Raw genomic sequence first — 22341 nt, forward strand, 5'->3', positions numbered from 1 at the left:
TCTAATCATGCTGTATATTAAAAAAAAAAGTACCAATTTTTATTATCCTTGCTCTGTTCTGGAGGTTGTCACCTTGTTAGAGTGTCACTGAACAGTCAAGACGAGATACTCTGAGCTTTTTCTGTCCTTCATAAATTAATTTCTTCAGACTCAGAACCACTCAATTTTCTGCCTTCTTACAGAGTTATGCCATAGTATCTGAGTATTTACAGCACCAACATTTTCATAGGAAAGCACCATCCTTCTTCTCACATCAGTCACTTCATGCACCTTAACACCTTGAATGCTACTTTGACTGTGGTTCTACACTGAAAAGCATTTTTGTGGAGCAGCACGTCACCTTCTGAACAAATACTTCCTGAAGGGAAACCTGGCAGTTCTGTCTCGTATTTCAATAGAGAATTGATTTCCACGGAGTAAGCACCGAAGATGCACCGAACCACTCACGGCCAAGGGCCCGCAGCCGCCCAGGCTCTGCTGCCCCCTGCGGGCCGCGCTCCCCCGCGACTTCTCCCAGACATCCTGCAGTTCCCAGTTTAAGATTTCCAAACGTCTTCGTCGAAAAACAGTATTTTTTTTCTCAAGAGCCAGAAATACCAAGCTCTGCTAACCACTGAATAGTGTCAGAGGAGCAGCTAAGTTAATTGGGTGTTAATATCCCATTTTCCCTCTACATTACTTCTAATTTGTAAAAACAGTAAAGGTGGTAAGAAAAATTGCACTGAGAAAATAAATAAAGTGCCAGTCAAAGTTAAAACGTGTTGCTTGTATCTGACACTATCTCTACTCAGCTCATCCTCAGAGCATCCTCCTAGGGCTCACAGCTGGCAGCTGGGCACACTCACAACTGTGGTAAGAGGCACAGTTCCTCAGTGCCTGGTTGGTATTTTTAGATACTTGAAAAGAAAAGCTACAATGACAAGACTTTACAAAAGTTTGTGGAATCAAAGCTCAACTACCTGATATCTAGTGCTCTAGACTCTGCAGGCATAGGAAGTGCAGGACTATTAATCACTCAGTGGGGAGACCTATTCAACGCAGGAATTACCTGTGCACTGGTGCTGACACCCCACAGGACAGAGCTGACTGCAGAACCAACTGAGCTTCCTGGTATCCAGTTTCCTCCTTCCACCTGCACTGGCCTTCAGCTGCAGCTGCTAATGTCATTTAATGGCACGTTGACAAGGATGGATGCTGCAGTTTAGACACAGCCTCCTGAGGCTTGGGTAAGCCAGCTTTGAGCCATAAGCACCTGCATCCCGTGGAAAAGCACTGTGAGGCATTACAGTAAGAGTCACCAGGTGAATACAAACACTCACCAAGAGCAAAGGTGAGCAGATACTGCACAAGTAAAAAAAGCTCCTTATTTTGCTCAAATAAAACCGAAAGACAGGTGTTTAATGTCATGGCCACAGTGTGTCCTGATGTTTCCTGTGCTATCACCCTGGCAATGTCACCACAGCAGACTGAAGATACTGCCTGCCTCCTGCTGTGTTTGTGGACATGGTCAGCAAAAAGTAAAATAAAAATCCCAGGCATACAGTACAGATTTCACCCACAAGAAAGAGAAGAACCAGCAAGCACCTGGAGAGTACAACCAGGACAGGGGTGTTTTTTGAGGTTTTTTTTCCTACCCTCTGACGAAAATACCCCAAAACTCTAAACTTGGCAAAAAAATGCAGAACAGCCACCTATCAAACAGCCACACCTTTCTGTCAGCACCTGGGAACCTGTCACTGCTGTGAATAAGGTAATTTTAACTCTTCCCCAGACATTTGGTGGTCAGGTCTCTTCACTTCCTCTCTGGCCTGATGCATCTACGCCACACATTGGGTCTTCCAGCAGAGGCTGCACTTGTCACTGATGAAGAAGAACCACAACTGAGAAGAGTAAGAGAGACCATCAGCCAGGTACTGTGTTAGAAAGCACAGCAGCACAGCCTGGTAGTCCTGACACACCTTTATAGGGCTGCTGAGTTGTAAGCAGCTGGCCCAGCAGGGTCTCTAAACAGAACCTGTTTTATTTAGAAAACTGAATTTCCACATTCGTGAGCATTTTGAGTTGGTTTGTTATATCCACACAGACCATAGTTTTCCATTGTGACTCAGTAATGCTTAAGAAGTTCACATTTGGGAGGGACATTCTGATCTAAATTACGAATTTGATCTTATCTCTAAAATAGCTGGACACCATACACAATATGTCCTGAAATAGCAAGGCACAGTGGGCTGTGTTTAAAGTACACATAGCCTAATTCAGGAAGCTTCCTTTCTTTAGCTGGCTGATTTTACTGCTTTTACATAGTTTTATTGGACTAACTTTATTATTTTTTCCTTTCCACTTTTCATAGTATTCTACCTGTTTCACAATAAACCATTTTCTTGTTTGAAGAAAACCAGATTTGAAACTTCCCATAAAGCAAGGAAATCTATACTTAAGGCTGTTCTGCAAAAAAGACCCTCCAAAGAGCCTGCTGGTTACTGCAGAGCCAGACATTCAATCTCAGATGTGTGCCAGGATCCTTAAGAGTGAAGGGAAGGTCAAAATCAAATTAATCAGAACTGGATCCTGAGTTGAATCTTTCCTGCTGTCTGTATTTTTTCCTTACCTCCCATTATGCCTTTTGGTAGGGTCCATCCTAGCCAGACTGCATACAACCAAGGTGAAAGGAGTACTTGAAACTGGTGAAAATAGCTTTGTAACCTAACACATGAAGCACTGTTCAGAAAGCCCTTTCTGCTGAAAAACAGAAGTACACAGAAGGCAAAGCAAAACTCAGGTTACCTGTAATGGAGTCACCTGTAGTGAGTTCCTCCTCTGCACTCACGTAGAAGTGTTCCTACAGTTTTCCTACTGACAACTTGGAAAGCTTAAACTCTCATCCTCCACCTGTGCTCTGAATTTAAGTAATTTTTTTTTATAACCTGCTCTTCTGCTAATGGCATGAAGCTTCAGGATCTAAACAAAGCAGTAAATTGTTATTAGAAATGGAAAAAAGATCAAATGTTCCAGCTTACATAAAAAGGTCCCTGCTGACCTCATATAAGGGTCACTGGTACCAACCATTAAAAGGCTGTCATTCTGCTACTGAGGTAGGTGAGGCACACTGACTACTGCACTTGGCCTTGCTGCTGAACTTCCCTTCTTCTTAAGTCTTTCCTTTCTTACATGTTAAAAGAAAAACCTGTAATACAAAAATACCTTTCTATTAATTCTATACCTTTTTCTCAACAGCCCAGTGCTCCTGAGTAAATTTTGAGATGCCAATGAAATTTCCCTCAGTAAAACGTAGTAAGGTCAGGGGGTTAAACACGTGACCTAGTCAGAACCTTATGCAAAAAAAGAAATTAAATGTGTAAGAAACCCTGGCAATTTCTAAAGAATGTTGCTCTTTCAGCAAAGTCTTTGAACATTTTGCAATGTTACTTGAGAAGTACAGTTGGTAGAAATTAAGCAGCTGAAATGTGTAGCTCTACTCACAGGACAGGAAGCTCCAGTAAGCAAAAAGAATCAACATTTAATTACTAAAATATGCTGTGTGATCCAGAAAAGGCTTAAAAGCTGAAGCTATTGCACTATGTAGCTCACTCAGCAAAGCACACAGCTGGTCTGTAAAAAATTAGGAAAACACATGGCTTCTGAAACAGTTTAGAAAATAATTTATAAATCAGAACAGATTATTTAATCAGGGAAAGGGAAGAAATAAGTTTAGAAGAAAGAGGATAAATCAGAGAAATTCACAGATTAATCAACAAGTTACAGTCTCATCACCCAGAGTTGTGGGGGGAAAACGTGCCTGGTGATTGAACAGTAAAAAGCACAGTGATGAATTAAAGTATTTGCATACTATAGGAGTCTCCTTAAATAAAGTGCAGTGCAGGGAAACAGGTACAGGACAGCAAGAAGATGACAATTTTTCCTTTTTATTTCTTCAGGCACTAACAAGAGATATGATGTCTGAAAGATCTTAATGCTTTTATGAAAAGGGATGCCTTCCAAACTCAAGGGCAATAAAATGCATTATTGTGATGAGTATCTTTAATTTCATTACTTAGTAAGTTAGGAGTCTATGGAGGACAGGAGGATTTTCTTCACTTGCTTAACTTTGTTACAAATTTTGCACTGTATAGAATCTGCCATGCAAAGACTTTGGAACACTTGCCAAATGCTGGTGATTTAAAACAGAAAAAAACCTCTTGTAGAAGTAATTTGTCTTCTCCTATCTACCATAACAGACTCAGAAAACCAAGGCCATTAATCCCAGAAAGGACTAAAAGTTCACTGTTCACTATAGATTACTTGCACTGAGAGACAAGCATCCACTATAAAAGTCATCAGTTTAGACTTATAGAAAGCATGATTTAGCTCAGGTCCGTTTGTTTAAGAGATATTGCAGTACTGTGGAGAAAACCTGAAGGTCTGTGCAGCTCAAAATTCAAGCCATGTCTCTGTAATACACTAGCAACTCTGAGGTTTATACCAACTTGTAGGCACTACATGTCTTTTAACCATATTTCTTCACATATACCCCCTCTTGCTTCCTTTTATGGGTCAAGAGCTTCTTCTGAAATTCATTTAAAAATAGATTACATGAAAAAAACCAGGAAAATTTTACTAAACTAAACTTTGACTGTACATGGGCTTTGAGGAGAGCAAACAGGACGTGGAGTGAACAAATAAGATGACTGTAAACTACTATAAATTTTGTTTGTGGCAATGAAGATGATTTTACCATCACCATAGTCAACAAGTATCGAGAAACAGAGCAACCAACCACTTGGTGAATGAATTGAAATGTCCTTTTCAGTGTCTTAAGACTTTAAGTCATATTATTTGAGAATTCTAAAGAGAAAATGCCACTGGCAAGTCCAAGTAAACAAACTAAAGACAGGTTCTTCTTCTGAAAAAGAGGTTTACTAAGAAGAATTGCTGCCAGTAGGATTCTGCAACAATATTGTCTTCCTCCTTCTAAGGTCAAATGAGGAGTCTTCTGGATGTTACACCTGCCACCTGCTTTACAAGTTACAAAGACAGTAGCTATCCAAAGAGAGGAAAATGCAGAAATTTTTTTACAGCATCAATATTTCCCAGATAATTATTTTCTTGTTATGTTTTATAAACATGTCTTCTATATGAAATTCAATTATCATATCGAGGTATATGCACAAAGTAGAACTGAGAGCACTGATTGTTTATTTGAAGTGAATTTTTCTTTTACAGTTTAGTGTAACTGGAGGTAGATGCAATATTAATTGATTTTTTCCAGTGGTTTGAAATAAGTAATCTATGAACATTATAGGATAGAGTACTGGGGATTGGAATCAGTTGCTTGAAGTTAAGTCTACATAAACATGCAAATGAAACAACAAATAAATCACAGCAGTTTCTATGATGATTGTCAGTACAGTGTAGCACAGGTCTTCTTGGATGAAAGGCTGCTCTTGTCATGTCAAAATAGTAATGCCAATACTGCAAAATATTCCATGTGCATGCTACTGGAAAAGAGACAAGATTCAGAAACAACTTTGCCGTTCCTATTGTCTCCTGTATAACTCAAATGATCAAAAGTAAGTTGAAGGGAATTACATGGCAAAGAGTGTGTGATCTGCTATGCAGGAATATATTTCTGACCTCGCAGGCAGGAGATTCATTTCATCTAACTGTATGAAAATGGATACTGCCATTGTTGGGATTTTTGCCTTAATCACATCTGCCAGCCTCACTGGCAGAGCTCTTCCATTTGTTCTCCGCAGCAGATTCCTTTGTGGGAATAATGGAAGTTCCCAGCAACTTCAGTTCTAAGTATTTTTTACAATTCCATGATTACTTGATCAAATCAATGAACAAGTGCTCGCTAACCTGTAACTGAGGACAAATACTGATAAATAGACAGGACCTAACTATGGTTCATTAACAAAATTTTGTAGTAATGCCCTTTCCTTAGAATTCTAGATTTGCAAAGGAGCAAAACCAGTCTGGTGTAATACAAATGGCAAAAAATATTTTTAGCATCAGAAAATGTTTTTAAAATAAAATTTTCAATGCTCTTTCTTTTAAATTTCCCACAAAGTTTGTTGAATAGATGGATAAACCAAAATACAGATACTTCTGTAAACTGAAATACCAATATATATCTGCAGATATGACCATGCACTGCAATATATCACTAGCAGATGGTCAAGAAGAACGTAGAAAGAAAAATCAGATTACATGCTTTCTGTTTCCTTGGTGCAATTTCTTGCCAGCAGCATAAAACTTTCATATCAATTAACAGATTTAAGCATGTACTTAAGTCAAAGACCACAAGTAATTTTACTGGAACAAGTGGGACTCTTCAGAACCTTGCAAGATAAGACTGTCCCAATGTCCTCAAATCAGCAGGGCTATAACATTGTGCCTCTGGCAGAACTGAATTCCTTTCAGGAAATGAAAGATACGAAGTAATGACTGACATCATTCTCACCCTTCCCTACTAAGAACAGAAAGCTTCCCAAATGAAGTTGACACAGAAGCCAAAGCCAAGCCTCTCTCATCATGCAGATGTGATGGTCCTTTTAAAGTCAACAGGCAGGATTAACATTTGACCTCTAATATACAGAACACGTACAATAAAACTTACACTGGTATTTATATGCACTTCCTGGCCCAGGAACTATGAATCTGCTCTGTAATGCATGAAATGTATTCATTTTCATTTGTTTTCCTCTTAGTGAAAACCCAAACATAGCATTCAATATAAACTTAAAAGATTTACATATCAAACTGATTTATATAATATTTGAAACTTTACAAAATAGTACTAAAGTAGTCAATAAAAAGATCAAATTTAAAATATTTACATTTTATACATAATTTCCCCTTACTTACAATTATTAAATAATCTTCCATAGTTTCCTTAATTTTAGGGAAAAGCTTTTAATAACTAAAACCTAATTTTGAATTAATATCAGATGGCTTTTTACTTGAACAGAATTTTAGCAAAATCCCATTTCCAATGTGAAATATTATTCTCATGTTTTTAGTAGCAGTTTATAGATATATATATAGCTTTATAGGTGTTTTATAATGCAATCCTGTTTTCTATAATAAACAGTGGAGATCTAAATAAGAAAATGGCACAATATGGATGGAAACATTATATTCCCAACTCTAAAATCCCTTTATGTCATTTGGCTTCTAGAATATCCAGTTTCTTATGCTATTCTTCCAGTACTTTCAAGGAATTGCATCCATACTTATTTAGATTTTTGTGTCATCATCTTTTGAGAAATTATTTCCTGAAGGTACTTCACAGAGACTATCACCATCCGTGCTGAAATCATCATCATCGTCATCATCATCATCAGAATCAGCCAACACTTTACTTGGAGACTTCTTCAGTCTACTAAAACAAAAAGATACATATTTGCTATTAAAACAGCACATCTATACACAGAACACTTACAGAAAGCTTTAAACATTGACAGGCAGGATTTACATTTTTGAAGGATGCCAAAGTGCTGCAGCAGGGGTTATCATAGACTACATCTTACCTGAAGGAAACATGCACAAGATCAAGCAATCACATTTTCAAGCACCTCTAACTAAAGTGGCAGAGAGAGGAAACTGTAAACTTTGCACATTGGGATGTTCACAGATGGCCAAGGAAAACTCACACAGGATGATTGTACCTCTCAGCCATTAGGGAAATTTTTACTGCTACAAATGGTAAGAGTGTCAAGTGCCACCACTTTTTTCCATTTTATATTCTCTGCCTCAATGACTTTATTCAGTAGGGAGATCTTGGAAAGAAGGCTGGGACACCTAGAGAGTTTCACAGGTCTGTGTCAAACTGTGTGTGCTGATGACAAACTTGTAGAGGAAGCCCTCAGTTTATGGACTACAGAAGCAAGTGGTCAATTGTATGAGAAGTGGTGTGATACAGAACTGGAAGGTCTGACAACTCATCCTACCTTAATTCTTTTTTTGCAGTGTTAAGCTGTCCTTGCAATTGTTCATTTATGTCTAGTTGCTCTTCAAGTTCTCTCTGAAGTTTCTTTTTAGCATTTTCCAGTCTGTCTATTTCTTCTTCAGCTTCTTCAACTTGACGTTTCATTGCTTTCAAACGCAAACTCAACTGCAATATTTACATGTCATCTGATTAGAGGACTATTTTAACAAAGGAATTTTATTCTTCCAGCATCTATGAGAGGGAGAATAAAGACAAAACTTTGCCAGTGTAGTGACACTGTAAACCTCTGCTTCAGAAATATTTGAAAGTCAGCATTAGACTTTAAGAAAAATAATGTGATACTGTTTTTTTACAGAGAAAAACCAGCAGCCAGCAGAGAGCTTTGGTAGAGTAAGACAGTATTATGTGATAGCAAGAGCTGGTTATCAATTACAACAGAGTAGAGTTACAAGTATGTCTAAGTTAAGCAACTTTAACAGACAGATACTATAAAATACATTTCAAAAACCCAGAGGATTGTTCAAGATCATTCCTGTAATGAATGTCTGCAATTTGAAACACACTGTTCATTCTCCAGGCAGGATATTAACTGTTGGCTCAGGTGCTGAAACAAGCCATGCTTTAATCAACAAAGACCACAGTAATGGTAGAGCACATTGCTATTGGAACATCAGTGTGTGCTTAGACTTACAGCCTATATTTAACAGTAAACAGTTTTTTTCTTTAAACAAAACTTTATGGTGGCAAAACAGATTACTTGTTGGTATATTTATAGGATCAATAACTGTCTGTTATTTGCTTTATTTCTTAAATTAGCATTGCTTCTGTATCTTTCTTTTCATCATTTTCAAAATTAATAACAATTTAGTACTAGACAAAAGCACAGGATGCTATGGCAGCTGCAAATATCACTAAATGGGAGTTCATAAACAACAGAGTAATCAGAATCTACCCCTATTTGTCTTGTATCTTTTATGCATGATGGTTTAGGCTAGTAGGATTAATATCAGATATTTGCATATTAGTTTTTCTCCTACCTGGTCCTTCTGATCAGTCAATGACAGATGTTCATCATCTACTTGCAACATTAACTCCTTCACTTTTCTCTCAAGTCTGCGGTTACTTAGTTGGAAATTGACTCTATCCCTAGTAAAAAACCAAAACCAAGAAAAGACAGATTTGTAAAAAAGGAACTGAAATGCTCCCAATCCTGATAGTTTAATTCTTTAACAATCTTATAAGAATTAAATAAATACTTAAGGTCCCTGCTTGGATTTACTGATTCCATGCAGCATATTGAGAAATTTGTTCATAAGCAGAAATTACTAAGGAGGATTTCTTCTGACACCACAGAAACATTTAGCAACAAAAGTATACTCCTCCAAGATTAAACAAAAAGCAAACATGAAAGTGGATGTTACAGTTAATACTTCTAAGCCTGTTTCTGATATTAGACTTTCATAAAATAAGAAGCTATGGAACCATGTGGCCAGTTTTAAATTTTAATATAAACTTCTACTGTGCTTGCAGTAAAAAAGAAAATTTGCAATACTTTTATGAAACAGTAACCATTTTAATTTGGTGAAAAAAAACCAGGTTAATTGTAAGAGAGATTTAATATTAGCAAGAGGCCATAATAACAAGCATAAATGTGCATGTTTTGATCTTAACATGACTGGTTTTACCTCTCTTCATTTGCAAGTCGTTCTTCCAGCTCTGTGATCCGTGCCTCCATCTGAGCAACAAGTCCCTCCTTACTGGATCGGTAAGAACCCTCCAGGTGAAGGATTCGGCTCTTCAAGTCCTTGTTCTGTGGTGGGAACACACCTGGTTAACACACACTTACTCAGATTGACAAATATCACCCTAACACCAAATTCATGTCTCCAGGAAAACATGTATCAGTATGTACAGTGAGCAGTATAGTATTTAGTGAACTTGGAAAGTCATTGAGATTTTCCAGTTTACTACAAACAAATTTTCTACTACTTTGGCTTATTGAAAAGAATTTACTGTTTGGCTTCAGTTCAAGTTTTAGGATTAAATGGACACTTAAACCTCAGGTAGTTGCAAGCCCCTTTCAGTAGTACTTTTTAATGTGCCAATTTTGTTTTCAAATGCTACACCCAATTCTTTTGTAAAGTTGTGTGTTCTTGCCCTATAAATCACTTGTGTGTGACTAGAACAAGAAGACAAGGAAATTTTTTACATCCAATACTGCTTTACTTTATCAAAGCCACTACTGGGGTGTCCCCCTACTTTCTGTGGAAACCCAGGGCACCTGAAATATTTCTCTTCCCCCTGCCTTTCTTAACTCTTCAATGCTATTTCTAGTACAAAAATACTCAGAAAAGATTTGTAAAGGGAGATTTTTTCCTAAGATTTACATTTATATTTTTCTGAGGCTAGGTGATATAGATTTTCAATGGGGACCTAGTCAAATAATTGACAGAAAAAATACCCCAACAAATAAAAGAGTTACAAGATAAACAGAAAAATAAAGCTCTTTGTTACAGAAATTCAAAGCCTGATCTCAGGTCACAAACACAGAAAAAAGGACTATAACAGGAAGATCAAAACTACAGTATAAGAATGTACATTGCCTCCTACTGGTATATGCTTTCTTTTTTCTCAAACAATTAGGATGAGATCAATGTCACATAACTGAAAGCACCTAATTAGGTGTGTTGTCCTAATATGTTCTCTAAATTCCCATTACAATCTGTTTTACGTTCTTGAGCTTTTAAATAGTACTGTGACTTGTTGAGATACCTTTCCTCTGGATCTCACCTATGGGCTATGATAAGTAACCTTAAGACCACTGAACTGCAGAAGAACTGTTTACTATTACATGAGAAAACACTCAACTAAAATCCCAATTGCTTTAAATGATATCTTCAACAGTGTTCCTGAAGTACTGTTATGTCTTGGCAGAACAGCTCCTCTGAAAGTGGTCAATCACAACCAGACATAATTACCTGTCTCTCCAACGAAATTTTGTCACACTCCAAGTCTTGCTTTATAGCTCTTTCCTGAAGTAGCTCTGTCCTCATTTGTTCAATCTATTAGAGAAAGAAGACAGAAATTTTAATAAGAGACTTAAATTATATTTATCTATATTATACTGTATGTATATATATAAACTACATATACCTGTGCAATAAGCAATGTGTTCTTTCTCATAACTCAAGACATACACGTGATTTCAGATGAGCTTTACAGCTACAATCTTGAACAGAACTTTCTGCTTCAAGCAGTGCATGTTATTCCCAGTACTCATTCTAGGCATTTCACACCCCCATTGGATATTGTTGATGTTTACCATACACATTCTGTAGCAAGGAACTCAACTCTAAGCTGTTCTATAAAAGACACATCACATGGCAGAACACTGAGTTCTGGAATATCACATCCCTCTTCAAACATCTTTTCCAGTTGTTTTCTTCATACTCAAGTCTGAACCTCTGAAACAGTACTTTACTTTTAAGTTGCTGGCTAGTCCTGGTAAAGTTTCTCTTTATTAAATGCAAACTGGTACCTGCAGACAAGTGCCCAGAACTCAGTGAAACACTCCACAGAGAATTACAGTTTTCTGTATGCGTGGGAGTAGTAAAAGCTGTTTTTCAACAGACTCTGCTGGATGATGGACACAAACATTGCTCCCCTCCTTCAGTCAATTTCATGCCTGTTGTACTGGAGGGGCAACAACTTCTGGATTTAGAGAGGGGGTGGGTTTTGCTTGTTTTGTTGAAAGACAACTTTTTCTATAGTTTCTGTTAATATTACTGCTCCATATTCAACAACCACAAGGAAGATATATTCTCCATGTGTAAAGATGTTAAAAAGCAACCTAATCAATACAGACTCAAGATAAGAATGCAAAATTAGTTTGTTTTACCTCACTATTGGACTTGATTGAAAAAGAAATTGAGCTCGAGAAAAACTCCAAACTACCTAACAGCTGCTACTGAAACTTTGGTGCTGAAGAACAAAGTTTGTAGGGCTATGGAAATATTTATCTTGATTCCAATCTTTCTGAGACTGCCTGCAAATCTCTAAAAATACTTTTACAGGCACAGCAAATGTTACCACAGCATTTGTGATTTATACTGTACAGGGCTTTTTATGATAGACATCATCTGGGGAACACAGTGAATATCTGTATCAATTATTGTCCCTGCAAAAAAAAAAGACTGATAAAGATTTCAGTGGTCACAGCACTCTCCCATGCTTTACATCAGTTACATATGAATGTGCATGAACACACCATCCCAGTTAAGCAACTCTCAGTTACAGATTTATCTCAGTAAAGGACTTTCAAAAGTCATTGGGACTTCTTGCATAAAAAAATCCAAAAGCAATGTTAAGAATGTGAAGGTTAAACAAGTACAGCAGATGAAAATTTGCCCTAGGCTTTATTTTTTTAACCACAACATAATATTAAAAGATACATTTTTAGTTAATCATGGTTAAAGGAAGTAATTAGCACTTTTTCTGGAGCTTGTAAATTGATATATGAATACAATAATGGCAGCAACGCATGCAATTGCATATGTTATGTCACAGGATGGGGACAGAAGAGTGGAAGGCATTCCTGAAAACTGAGGTCATAACAGCTCCTAGAATACCAATGGCAGCACATGGCTGTGTTCTCAACAGCTGGGTAATTCCTTAAAAGCTCTCATTGTCACATGGAAGCCCAATAATAACAAGGTTTTATACGTTATATAGTAAAATATTATATAGTAAAGTATTACTTTATAGACACAAATTAGAATCACATGTGTACAATAGCTGTATTTATTAATAAAATATATGAAAAAAGTTATAATGTGAGGGATTACATAGAATTTATTCTGCTGTAATTGCTTTAGCAAGACAGACACAGGAAAAAATACAGCTAAATTTGTGGTAAAATGAAGGACTAATTAAAAATGTAGCTGTTAACTGAAGAAAGGGGTTTTGTTTAATGTAGAAACTTGCTTAATGGACCACTCTAAGATTCCACTGTGCTCTTACTGTGCTCAGAGGCTGTAACAAATTTGTGCAGCCTTCCCAAGATTCAAACTAAGGAATTAATTAGAGGACAATTACTATATTTCCAAGATGACTGCTACTGTTGTTGGACAACTCTTGGTAAAAGCAACGTCACAGAAAGATAGTGGGTGGGAGAGAGAAAAAGATCTATATCTGATTAAGATCAGTAAGCTACATGCAAATATCTACAAGAGCTTGTTAAAAGAAAAGGGCAGCAGATAGAATTTTTGCTGGAGGAGATCTAAACTGTTTTATTTTCTTGTGTTTTTCAACAGTTAAACAGTTTTTAAACACATAATTAACATGTACAGAGAAAAACAGTTGTGTGACAAAATGTGCTTGAAGTTCCACTTATTTCACAGCAGTAAGATGTACCAGTTTCATGGCCATACTCTGTGTATGTACCATGTGGGACTTCATGTTCCATATTCTACCCTTCCTATGTCTAATATCTTATAACTGTGTTAAAAGAACAAACTATTTCTGCAGCTTAAGGCAACACTTATCACAGCTGGATTTGAAGAATGCTAACAACAAAGAATTGAGAAAAGCAAATGTACCAGATTTTACAAGCTTTATCATTTTGTGCCAGCTTTAGGATTAAAAGCAGCTGTTGAATTCATTACAGTGAAAGCAATTTGATTTCTAATAATAATTTAGATGCCATCGGTATTGTTCATCACCTTTCAGGTTTACAGCCAATGTTTCCTGTTAATTCCTAAGTAGTGTGTGTGTGTGTATACATATATATGTATATAATACATACTTTAGACAATTTCCAACTATGTGACCAAAAACCCCAATGATTAATCAAGAAGAAAGTTAAAGCTAAAAAAATCCCTTTGATGCTTCAAATTTGAAAAACAACCTTCATATCCAGATTTTCATTTCTTTGCTCCCCACAGCCAGTGGCAGCTAAATAGCAGGTATACAGCTCTCCACAGGGGACACTTTACCAAAAGGAAGCAGATTATGCAGGTCAGTGTAATTTTATCCCTATCTATTTATTCTAAAATTGTCATGAAAACTAATAAGTCCATTTTTCACACTTACTGGAAACAACTCTAAGGTCAATAGACTCTTGCATGCATTTTCACAGAACACAAGAATTATTGAGGGTATCATCAGGATTTTTCAATTATGTTTGCGAAGTCCATATGGCAAGAGATACTTCATTTCACTTCATTCATAGGAAAAACATCACTTATTAAGATATAATTTTGGTTGCCCCTGTTCCCCATGCCTGTCCCTGCCCAGGAGACTCTTTAAGACTCAAAGAGCAGCTGAGTGCTCTAGCGGTCCATTTGTGTCTGTCTTAGTGTGGTTTGAGCATTTTGGTCTTTCTAGATTCACTAATACATTATCATTTAAAAACTAATAGGATTTGACCCACTTTTCCCTAACATTTTTTTCTGTTTCCACTCTGCTGTAGTACTTCTTAGAACAAGGCAAAAGGAGATGAGAACAGTGTGTCATGGAGCCATTCAGATTCAAAAGGGTGTTTAAATTAAAAAAGAATAACATTTCATGGCAAGTGAAATGTGAACTATTATTCTTGCCAATGTTTATTCAAACATTCAGCTTTATGTAAAATAGAACCAGTTGTTTAAATTTGATTTTACTGGAAATTTCAGTATTATAGTTCATTATCAGTATGTTAAAATAATATATTTATAATAATAGTTTTTAAAATATAGAGGAATACAGATATTACCAAAATAAATCCATTATAATTTCCCATGTCATTATAAATGCTTAGCAGACCCTGAAATACTCTTTAGTAATTTGACTACTTAGTCATTCTGGCATAAAATCAAAACAAAGCAACCTTTATAACTCATGTGTGAAATGAGAAATTCCAGACCTCAAAATAAACATGTCTTTTATCCATTATGTAACATTTTAGTCACCAAACTGTATTTTAGGTTTCCATTCAGTTAGCAAATTAACTTCCATGGCAGCTACGACTAAAGTACTTTTATCCCAGGTTTACAACACAGGCACAGACTCCAGTATTAAAGGCTTCCTGATTTAACAACAGCATGACCCCACATTATTATAGGTCCTTTATATTCTATTTCACCCACTGACTCCGAGTCTGAACAATATCAACAGAACAATAGCAGAAAGTCTTTATTATAATCAAATAGAATCTCAGTAGCCTGACTTCAAACAAAGAAGTAATGGTGCCTTGGTGCTTCAAGGATGTGTGAGAGAAAGCTGAGCTCTACCTCACTTTAAACTCTCCAGCTGTCTCAGTGGAACACACAATTTCATTGAAAAGACACAGAAACTAAGATTTTACTTTCTGTTCTCCCTCTGAAGCTGCAGGTATTCAAAAGAATGTCAGTAGTTTTGTTTTTTTTCTGGAGAAAGAGAAATGAGAACAGAACAGATTATTGTGGGTACCTCAATGCTAATTGTCCCCTGAGCTTCTAGGAAATTACTATGAGCTGTAGTACTTCATGAAGAGTTACAGCAGCAGATGTGCTGTAATGAGTTATGCATCAGTTTCACATCTTTCAGGAAGCAAAAATAAGGCAAAGAACATTATCTAGACTAAGTTATTACAAGACAGACACACCACTATTTTTTTCCATGAACTATTACAACATTTGCATGATCCTGACTACTCACCCATGGATGTCTGGCTACTTTTGCAGTAATTAGACCCTATACTCTACTTTACTAGTTTATTATAAATCTTTGTTATAAGACCTATAATTTCTTACGTCAGTTCTTTCAGAAATCTTGAATAACATTATTAAGGCCTCTGTCTTCAAACCAATGAACTCCTAATTCTCCTAAGACTTGGTAATTTCCAACTCGACTGTCTCATTTCCAATTCACTCACTCCAATTCCCCCCACCTGCACTTTCATGGGCTTTACTGAAGACAGAGGTGAAATGTTCCTTTACTTGACAGGGCATACCTGGATTACTTTTTATCTTGACTGAGGCCTCATCCTACAGTCTCCACAACTTCTGCCCTCTACTTATACAGACAAAAACCTTTTTGAGTTACTATGATAGGTCTCACTTAGTTGGTATTACTTTATTTTTACATTTTCTACCCCATGAGACACAACCTCATTAATAAATCCTTCTTCCGCTCTTTCTGGGCTATCGACTTCTATTACATTCCTGGAAAATAAAGACTGATATTTTTATGTGGAAAATACTTTCCAGTTGTCTTGCCTTTGATATATGTTAATCAGCTTTTACACTTGAAATGAAAATAAAGCTTCCTCTCTGTTGAAACTGGCTAGCATTCTTGGTTCAGCTGATTTCACTAAATAATTCCACAATTTCCTGAAGCTCCTCCTCTTCCTTCTTTGAAATTAAGAGCCTATTATGCTGAACTACTTTCCAGTATGATTAAAATAGTGATCTTTCAATATACGAGACTCTTCACAACAGACTTACTACTCTTCAATCTTTATATATATCCTGTGTCTGCTTTCCAGTTAGAATAACAGGAAAAAATGATTGGTGATGATGTGGAGGGAGCATATTCCATCACGTTTGTGAACCTTGGGTTTTTTTGGATTTACATACCCTGCTCAAGTAGCGCATATAAATCATATTGGTAATTATTATTTAGTTGATCAATGTTGATTGTGATCCTAACAACACTTTTTCATAGAATCATTAAGCAAAAGCTACAAAACTTGTTCAAGTACCTGTTCTCTGCACCTGCTGATCCTCTCAGACAACAAATCCGAATTATTCTTTTCTTCATCAAGCTCAAGTTCCAGGTGAGACAACTTGTCCTAAGTGGAACAAATAAAAGCAACCTCAACATTCTACATTTCATCCTCTTCAGATTGCTATCAGGGCATTCTTCTTTAAACTTCAGGGATCCAAAGTGTCTGAAAACATAAGCTTGGAAACTGAAATGCCTCTTAAAACACACAGCAAAAAAGAGGGCAGGTAGATAAGCCTTTAGAGTGAATTTGTTTTACAGAAGTAAAATAAGCGTTTTGTTTCTTTTTTTTAATCCCTCCCAACAACTTCAAGAATATAAGATAAATTCTGTACTGTTTCTGTAATGGTTTTTTTGAGTATCTGTATTACATTATACATTTGGAAGACAAATTTCTTTTTATCTGAGTACAATGACATAGAGATGTTTGTTTATGCAAGTCAAATGACAGCCTAGTTGAACTGAACAGTTATGAAGCCCTGTAACAAGTCAGAGGCACAATGTTTTTCAGACTCCTGAAATAAACTGATATCAAAGGCTAAACAAAACTTACACTTCTAAATACTTTGGAAGTTCTGAAGGATGGGCCTAGAAATGAAAATCATGCAAATCTGTATGATAAGCGCTAGATAAAATTAATTAAAAAGAAGTTAATTAAAAGTATGAGAGAAAATTCTAATTTAGAACATATCATGTTACAATAGCTATGCTAACAAATTACCTTTAAAATATACCACATTAATTCCTGCAGTAATACAAGGATTTTCAAAAACATGAAGCTATGACAATTCCTTCCAAGCAGAATCCATGCGAAACAAAATTATTTTCATCTCGTCAAAAAAGAAAAAGTCTTAGGAAATGTCTTTTACCTCCATTAGTTTGATTTGTCTTGCCCGATCATCTTTTAAGTGGTTTTTGGCTTCCAGTTCATACTCCAAGCTTTTCACAGTCTGTTCCAGTAACTGAGTTTTTGTTATTGCCTCATCCTGGGCTCTCTGGTGGTCCCTCAGGTTCTCTTCCATCAGACGCATCTGAAGCAATAAGATCATGGGAATTCACTAAGACTGTACTTGCTATAAACAAGGGATGGCAGCAAAGGGGACTCCCTGCAAACACAACAGATCTGGAAGCATGACAGGAATTCCATTGAGTTACTGGCTGTTCACAGTAATTTTTGTTTTATCCACCAGATGGCACCAAGAAAATAAACTTGGATTATGACCTATAATGAGAAAACTGCAAACACCATGTGCTTACACTTTGTAAACATACATTTACATATTTGATTTATGTATTAGTGTAGATATCTACATACAACTTCATTCAGCTCAAGAGCTATGTTCTCAAAATCACTGTTTTATCTTTCATCATGAGTCTTCATCCCTTTACAAAGGTTCCCCACCCCTGAATGGAATAAATATACAAGGAAGACAGAACAATACACAGGAACTACTCTTTCTTCTACTATTGTTCTTTTAAATTTAATTTAAAACAAGTTTTCTGATGGGAGAGGGCAATATAAGAGTTCTAAACTGGAATAATCCTACTACAAAAATATTCCATACAGAGAAAACATCTGTGACCAATGTATTCTCATCATTTTTCCAACTGGAGAGCAGGTATATGCAGATTTTTAAAAGACTGGATTGTCTTTGTGACAAAATTTACATACTATGAGGAAGACACTCAACACTGGTTAATTCTTGGTTGCACAGAAACCTTTGTGATTTAAAGGTGATTTAAAACTCCACCTTGGATCATATGAAAGAAGAGGAGAATGTATGTTTGTATGGTTGTTTATTTTTCCTAAATAACTGGTGAGTTTTTCCCTAATAAAAAATATTTGTAAATTCTCAATGCTTTCAGTAGCAGGCATTAAAGAGCAGCAGATCATCAATGGAATCCTTGTCATTTCACTTAAGGTGCATTCATTTGACAAACACTGCATTTATCTGTTCTAAACAGGAACCCCCATTTCCCCAGCAGAAATGACATGCTGATCACCACCATGGAAAATCAAACTCAAAAGCTTGCTGAGATCAGCCTCTCATGATGTACATGAGAGTACACAAAAGCATGATAGCAAACATTCATTATCTTGAAAACTACCTGCACTGAATTCTAGGTGAAAGTTGAGAATTTCTCACTGAACTTATGAGTCATTACCTCATCTTGCATTCTTATGTTCATCAGGCGTGATTTTTCTACCTCAATGTTCTTCTCCTTCAATTGCCTCTGCAGATCTACAAATTCTCTGCGATTTTTCTCCTTGTATTCATCAAGCTGGCTCTGAAGCTCCAGAGTTGATGTTCTGGAGATCTCCACCATTTCGGACATCTGGGCAAAAAGTACATATACAAAAGGTTCTGTTGTGCTTAATAAAACATATGGGTTTTTTCCTCCAGCTTCAGTATTCAGCTCAGTATTTTCAAATAGAAAATTTATCAAATGTTCCCAAATAAATTAATTTCTATGCAGAAGTGGGAAAACACAAAACAGTAAAGCTAATTTCTAATAGCATGTGTGGCAAGACTATTCTCTTTTTCTCTGTCAGCAGTTCTCCCAGCTCAGTGACACAATGAACTGCACAGTCACACTTCAGTATATCAGTATTAGCTGTACAGTTTACACAGAGATGACACAATAAATCTGATGCATAAATTTTGAGAATCAGCTGTAAAACTGAACTATCACTGTACTGTACATGAGATCTGAACTCAGATCTGGGATCTGGTTTGTACAGAACTGGTTTACAATGCCATTTTGTAATAGTGGTGTTCCAATCATTGTTCCAGCCCGGAAAGCTTTTAGTGAGAGCCTCTAGGTTAAAGAAACTAATACTCAACTTTTCATTTTACTTTCTTTTATTAATTTAAAAATATATAATTCTTTACAATATGTCAGTTCATTTACTTTTATCTGTTAAATATTCAGATCCCTGCAGCCTCTTGGGCGTGAACTCATACCTCCTCCTGTAACTTCTCAACAGTCTTGTTCAGTTGCAATCTTTCATTCTCCATTTCATTCTTTATCTGCTTTAATTGCTCCTTCTCCTGAGTTTCATCTTTTAATTGCTGACTTAATTGCTGTCGCTCCTGTGAAATGCAACTGATGTTCTCCTGCAGTAGATTAAAAAAATCCATGTAATGAAATGTAGACCATATTTTCTAATGCCTTAAAGGTATGTTACTTATCACAGCAATACCAGCAGCTGCTGTAAAATTAAGACAAATTTCAGGTTGCTAGCTAGTATAGGACAAACACTGGTATGTCATGCTAGAAACAACTGAATGTCCATTTATACCTCTTTTCTTAACTCAAGTATTAAAACCATGATGCAATAGGAATGTTGCCACCAACTATCCAAACGCTGCAGTTTCCTCAGTGTCTGCCTCTTCAGTACACTACACTGAATTTCAGTATTTAAAATCTGGATGCCCTATAGGACAATTCAATGGTCAATTTGAGTATAATCTCTAATTTGAGTGCCTTTCATGTACAAAAATCCTTGAGCACTTTTCAGTGGAATTAGCTGGCCTGTCACAGTGTAACTGCAAATCAGGCAAACAGCCTGTCAGTTGCCAATTTAAAGCCAATCTTTAGCGGCAATTAATTACTTTGTGAAGAAGCTAAAGTGTTATTATATGAAAAGAGAACAAAATGGGGGAAATGAAAAGGAGTAATTTGTTTTCACACTAACCTAAAAGATTATTCTGATATTTCTCTATTTTTTCCAAACAATACTAGTTGAATGTTCTTTACAAAATCAGTAATTCATCTCAGCTGATAACTGAAAATTAAGAATGTATTTCAATTTACAATACTCTGCAATGCTAATTCTAGATGCCTACCATTATCTACCACAACGAAAAGATAAACTTCCTGTTTTTCCACCCATTGAAAGGATCCCATGTTCTGATTGTTTTATTTAAAAAGCACAGATTACTTGATGCTGCCATCCATAATGTTGGTATAATTATTAGGCTTTAAGATATCACAGTACCGTATATGCTATGGTTAAAGGGCATAATAATTAGGTCATTTCCCTTCTCAATGGTACAAAAATTATGAGATGCATTTCATTTCCTGAAACACTGCCCTACACAGAGGTGGCTACCCTAAAACAGTTAGAACACAACATGAAATGCTACACAAATACTCCCCACTTGTGCATTCTAAACCAGAATTTCAATACAGAGGATGATTTTAGATGAAAGCACTAATGCAAACTGTCTATTACAATTAAGCGCATACCAGCTTTAACTTTTCTGCCTAGAAATCCAGAATGGAGGAGGAATAGACTTGGCTGTTTCCAGTAACTGTTACAGTTCTATTGGTATTGTCATTGTCTTTCTTATACTAGACCACCATTACAAGTAATTTGTGTTATGTAAAAAAGCAAGATGGGCCAGTCAGGAATTACATTTCCACTGGGGTACACATTATTACAGTGCCAGAGTTTGTAGTCTCAATTGTCAATGGTAACACAAGGCCAAATCAACCTACTGCACAACATTATTCATTAGAACAACTCTAAAGACAGAAAGGCTGGATTGTTCTAAACAAAAGGCCCTCTGATTACATCCTGAAGTCTGTTAGTGCTCATATCCGGTGGACAAGAGTGTAGAATCAGAAAAAGGATTAAATTTAGGGTGCCAGAATTTAGACATAAGTTGTGAATAAAACGTCAAGACAGACTCTCCTGTCACCTTCCCTAGAATTCTTTCATTTGGAGACCCTACTTGGAGCAGCTTATTTGGCATGATGCCCTGAAGGATGCATAAACAGAAAAAAACCCCCACACTTTTCAAGCATCTTGCCCCAAAGCTAATCAAGATGCAGGAGATGTGTATGGTGCATTGATCCATGTTATACAGCAAGGTCAAGTCAGACTGTGACAGAAGGGAGTTCTTAGGGGAGTGTGCTAAATGCAAGCCAGTGATGAGCAATACACCCCTACAGAGATTGTGCAGATTATCAGTGATACAGACAAGCAATTAAGAAGAAACAGTGAGGGAGAGCAGGTACACAGATTTAAAATGAAAAAAAAAAATAGAAATTAAGACAACCTAAAACCAAGCCTAACCAAATGCCTCAGAGGAAACATTTATTCATGAAGTTACAAGAAACATCAGCTTAAAAACTTCATTTTGTGAAAACAAAACTCACCCATATTGTTCAAACCTTACATTCTTGATGCACATTAAATTTTAAAGACATAGAAGTATTTTCTTGCTGTCTTTTTCTTTTTGCCTTAATTAACTGAATCATGAGAACATGCTGGTTAACACAGTCTTTCCTTGGCTTTTAATCCACTTAGAGACAAGTTTCATTTTCAGGTTTTCAAAACAGAAATGCAAAATTTACGTTGAAGACAACAGGGGAAAGCATCCATTCAATTAAAAAAGTGGCACTATCAATTTACATGCACCTCACTTTTGAGTTTGACTTGTTTGATAGAATCCCTTGAAACTTTAGCTTCTAGAAGCAAAACTAAGAGAATTCTAAACTGATATTGTTGAAATCAATCCTTTGGTTCATGTAAAAGGTGAATCTCAGAGAAGAAAAATTAAGTTTGTAGCTTTTGCAGACCCAAAATATGAGGTAAATAAGAACAGTGTCAAGATTTATACACATTCCCCTCATAA

At 36.3% G+C, this 22341-nt stretch overlaps 1 protein-coding gene across 5 annotated transcripts in view; it reads right to left on the bottom strand.

Moving 5' to 3' along the window:
• Positions 1-6609: 6609 nt before the first annotated feature.
• The window catches only part of CGNL1 (cingulin like 1), a 52651-nt gene continuing 36919 nt past the window's right edge, over positions 6610-22341 (bottom strand). For 3 of the 5 annotated variants that reach the window (XM_084213983.1, XM_084213980.1, XM_084213981.1), the window contains 9 exons: positions 19660-19812; positions 18860-19030; positions 17563-17724; positions 16671-16760; positions 10930-11013; positions 9637-9761; positions 8989-9097; positions 7953-8116; positions 6610-7384 (listed from right to left, as the gene is read on the bottom strand). In XM_084213983.1, the coding sequence (XP_084070109.1) occupies positions 7240-7384; positions 7953-8116; positions 8989-9097; positions 9637-9761; positions 10930-11013; positions 16671-16760; positions 17563-17724; positions 18860-19030; positions 19660-19812 (1203 nt within the window). In that variant the 3' untranslated portion in view covers positions 6610-7239. Of the gene's footprint in view, positions 7385-7952; positions 8183-8988; positions 9098-9636; positions 9762-10929; positions 11014-16670; positions 16761-17562; positions 17725-18859; positions 19031-19659; positions 19813-22341 lie in introns of those variants that run through there. The other 2 variants (XM_084213982.1, XM_084213984.1) reach the window with 2 other exon arrangements.

This window comes from Fringilla coelebs (genome assembly GCF_963513975.1).
Source record: "Fringilla coelebs genome assembly, chromosome: 12".
Taxonomy (NCBI): Eukaryota; Metazoa; Chordata; class Aves; order Passeriformes; family Fringillidae; genus Fringilla; species Fringilla coelebs.